The sequence below is a fragment of the Zalophus californianus genome, chromosome 1 (assembly GCF_009762305.2).
Source record: "Zalophus californianus isolate mZalCal1 chromosome 1, mZalCal1.pri.v2, whole genome shotgun sequence".
Lineage (NCBI taxonomy): Eukaryota > Metazoa > Chordata > Mammalia > Carnivora > Otariidae > Zalophus > Zalophus californianus.
The window spans coordinates 5,265,643-5,270,006 of NC_045595.1; the positions used below are offsets into that span (position 1 = coordinate 5,265,643).

Sequence of the window (4,364 nt, forward strand, 5' to 3'; positions counted from 1 at the left end):
ATGCTGTGAGGTGGACAAGTTTCATCCAGGGTGAAGGCAGTGAGCCTGCTGGCAAGGATTCTCTTTTTTTTTTCTTTAAATTCAATTAGCCAAGGTATAGTAAGTACATCATTGGTTTTTGATATAATGTTCAGTGATTCATCAGTTTAGTATAACACCCAGTGCTCATCACATCAAGTGGCCTCCTTAATACCCATCACCTGGTTACCCTATCCCCCCAACCCCCTCCCTTTCCACAACCCTCAGTCTGTTTCCCGGAGTCAAGAGTCTCATATGGTTTGTCTCCCTCTCTGATTTCTTCCCATTCAGTTTTCCCCCCTACCCCTATTGTCCTCTGCATTATTCCTTATGTTTTACATATGAATGAAACCATGATAATTGTTTCTCTGATTGACTTATTTCAAATGAAATCCAATCTCTTACCCACAAAACCACCACTCTATACTCTTTCACACCTTTGTCTCTCAAAAGAGTTTAATGAAATACAATTTTGGTATAACAAAGCACAGTGGTATAGAGCAAGAAACAGATTGACATCTCGAAAGGAAGTGAAACTGGGGGCTGTCTCATGGTGAAGCACCCCACTGGATCCTTCCACACAACCTTTTCCTACTTTTCCTCTAGTTGTCAGAATGTCCCTCTTGGCTTCTGGCTCTCTCCACCTCTGTGGCAATCCTGTCTGCCCTCAAGGCCTCAGCCAGTCTCTCTCTTGCTTTTTTCACTTTCTGAGTCTGTCTCCGGATATCTCCAGGTGTTACTAGCTGTCTGCAGATGGGTGGTGGGAGATAGAGACCCACTCCTGGGAACATCCCTGCCCAGACTGAAGATGGTACTGTGCTGGGCCCAGGGCCACTAGGTAGAGACCCTGCACCCGCACTGCCTGGTGCAATCACTTGTGAGGTATTTATGAAGTCCAAAGTACTTAAAATTTCTCCTTCCCTGCTGCAGGCCTGGAGTCCCTGCAGTCTCCTGTACACAGAAATTTGCTGGGGCTTCTCCAAGGCCCTGTCTCGTTGACTGTACCTGACCTCATCGCCAGGATGGGAAGTTATGCTCGTGACTGGCCTCTTAAAAATGCAACTGGTCAGCCTTATAGGAGGTGCAGCTCTTTTATGATATCTTTTCTTGGCCTTGGCTAAATGGACTTGTCTTTTCTTCTCTATGGTCTGGGACATCATGTTTCTTTTGAGCTTGCCCTTTGAAAACAAAATGAAATGTGATATTTTAATAAAGTGGGGAATGAGGACCACCAGCCACAAAGAATGTTCTCAGCTCATATGAATATTCCACCCTCCTCTCTCCATGGAGAAATGTGTCTTGAATTGCACGGTGCATCACAATCATCCAGAGGGTTGTTAAAACTCAGATTTCTGGGCCTCAAGCCAAGTAGGTCTGGGGTGGGGCCAAGAATCTGCCTTTCTAAGGGTTCTTAGGTGATGCTGATGCTGCTGGTGCAGGCACCGCACACTGAGAATTAGTTCTGGGACACCATCAAGCAGATATAAGTCAAGGACAGAAAGCTTGAGATCATTACCCAGTGCCAACTCCAGACCCTTTCCCCTCCACCATCTTCCCTGGAGGATGTTTCCCTCCTCCCACCCTTGTCAATGTCAACCACACACATGCTGGTACTCCCTGACCCACCATCATTTAGACACAAGGATCATAGGTTTCTTTGTATCCCAAGACTTCAGGTTTTCATTATCTCTTTACTATGCTTTAGGACACACTACCTCCTGGTTTTCCTAGCTTTCATGCCTCATCTTCAGTGAGATCATGTCCCTCCCAACTCTGAGATACTTACTAGCTTTCACTTGCACACCCAAATCCCATCTTCACTCAACTATCTTCCTGTTCGTAAATAAATAACTCAGAAACATCATATTCCCATAACACAGATCCCCTTTATTTTTTTGCACAAAGACCTCCATTGTAAACCATTTTTCAAAGTTCTGGTACAGAACATTCTCCCTGATACTCTTCATTCTCTTCTCCCTGCTAATGTCAGCTCCTCTTTCTGACTTAACACAAGTAGATGCTTCTTAGAAATCAATCCTGCTCGCACATTTGTTCATCCACACCCCTGTCTAGGCCATCCATCCATTTCCTTGACTTCAAATACCATTAGCCCATAGAGCTAGAAATGCCCATAGAATCAGCACAGATCTGACTCCAATCCTGATACCCAATGCCATCCTCCCACTCACCTCTTCAGCGATAATATTGATGACTCCACTCACAGTGACCAGATCCCAAGTTGAACCAACCAATTCCCCAAATAATTCACTGCTATCAAAGTGTCCCCAAACCCACTTGTTAGTACTAATGTCTTGTTTAAACCTGAGTGGCAATTGAGATACCACCTTACACCAGTTAGAATGGCAAAAATTGATAAGGCAAGAAACAACAAATGTTGGAGAGGTTGTGGAGAAAGGGGAACACTCTTACACTGTTGGTGGGAATGCAAGTTGGTACAGCCACTTTGGAAAACAGTGTGGAGGTGCCTCAAAAAATTTAAAATAGAGCTACCCTATGACCCAGCAATTGCACTCCTGGGTATTTACCCCAAAGACACAGATGTAGTGAAAAGAAGGGACACATGCACCCCAATGTTCATAGCAGCAATGTCCACAGTTTGGCTACTGGAGCCAAGATGCCCTTCAACAGACCAACGGATAAAGATGTGGTCCATGTATACAATGGAATATTACTCAGCCATCAGAAAGGATGAATACCCAACTTTTGCATCAACGTGGATGGGACTGGAGGAGATGATGCTAAGTGAAATAAGTCAAGCAGAGAAAGTCAATTATCATATGGTTTCACTTATTTGTGGAACATAAGGAATAGCAGGGAGGACATTAGGAGAAGGAAGGGAAAAATGAAGGGGGGCGGGAATCAGAGGGAGAGATGAACTATGAGAGACTATAGACCCCAAGAAACAAACAGGGTTTTAAAGGGGAGGGGACTGGGGTGATGGGTTAACCTGGTGATGGGTATTAAGGAGGGCACGTATTGCATGGAGCACTGGGTGTTATATGCAAACAATGAATCATGGATCACTACATTAAAAACTAATGATGTACTGTATGGTGACTAACATAACATAATAAAATAAAAAAATGCTTAAAAATAAAATAAATAAAATAAACCTGAGTGGCATCTGGCCACCCTGCCACCTCACACTCTTATAACAATGAATCCTGAATCCATCTAATAAACTCAACACCAAAAAACAAAAAAAATCCAGTCAAGAAATGGGCAGAAGACATAAACAGACATTTCTCCAAAGAAGACATACAAATGGCCAAGAGACACATGGAAAAATGCTCAACATCATTCAGCATCAGGGAAATATAAATCAAAACCACAATGAGATACCACCACACACTAAGAATAGCTAAAATTAACAAATCAGGAAACAGATGTTGGTGAGGATGTGGAGAAAGGGGAACCCTCTTACACTGTTGGTGGGAATGCAAACTGGTGCAGCCTCTATGGAAAACAGTATGGAGGTTCCTCAAAAAGTTAAAAATAGAACTACCCTATGACCCAGCAATTGCACTACTAGGCATTTATCCAAAAGATATAAACATAGTAATTCGAAGGGGCACACGCACCCCATTGTTTATAGCAGCAATGTCCACAGTAGCCAAAATATGGAAAGAGCTCAGATGTCCATCAACAGATGAATGGATAAAGATGATATAATGGAATATTACTCAGTCATCAAAAAGAATGAAATCTTGTCATTTGCAACAACGTGGATAGAACTAGAGGGCATTATGCTAAGAAAATAAGTCAGCCAGAGAAAGACAAATACCATATGATTTCACTCATATGTGGAATTTAAGAAACAAAACAGATGAACATGGAGGAAGGGAAAGAAAAATAAGATAAAAACAGAGAGGGTGGAAAAACCATAAGAAACTCTTAGCTCTAGGAAACAAACTGAGGGTTGCTGGAGGGATGGTGGGTGGGGGGATGGGGTAATTGCATGATGGGCATTAAGGAGGGCACTTGATGTAATGAGCACTGGGTGTTATATGCAACTGATGAATCACTGAATTCCACCCCTGAAACTAATAATATACTATATATTAACTAAATTGAATTTAAATAAAAATTTTAAAATCAAATAAATAAGACTCTCAACTTCTGAATAATTCTTGAGCACCTTTCAGTTTCCCTACAAAATACCATTTCTCCAGTGACCTTTCCTGATCCAGCCATCAGAACTACATTTTTTGTAATTTTAACTTTTTCAATGTTCACTACTACATGTATTTCTTTCATATTGTTTTTCTTTTTTTAAGATTTTATTTATTTATTTGAGAGAGAGAAAAGGAGCAGGGGAAGGGGGA

The 4,364-nt window shown here is 41.9% G+C and overlaps 1 protein-coding gene across 1 annotated transcript; it reads right to left on the reverse strand.

Moving 5' to 3' along the window:
- Positions 1-504: 504 nt before the first annotated feature.
- Positions 505-1,304, reverse strand: LOC113918831 (methyl-CpG-binding domain protein 3-like 2B). Its single transcript, XM_027587691.1, is given in 1 exon segment — positions 505-1,304. A coding segment is annotated over 1 exon segment (684 nt). The 3' UTR covers positions 505-620.
- Between the last annotated feature and the right edge of the window lie 3,060 nt (positions 1,305-4,364).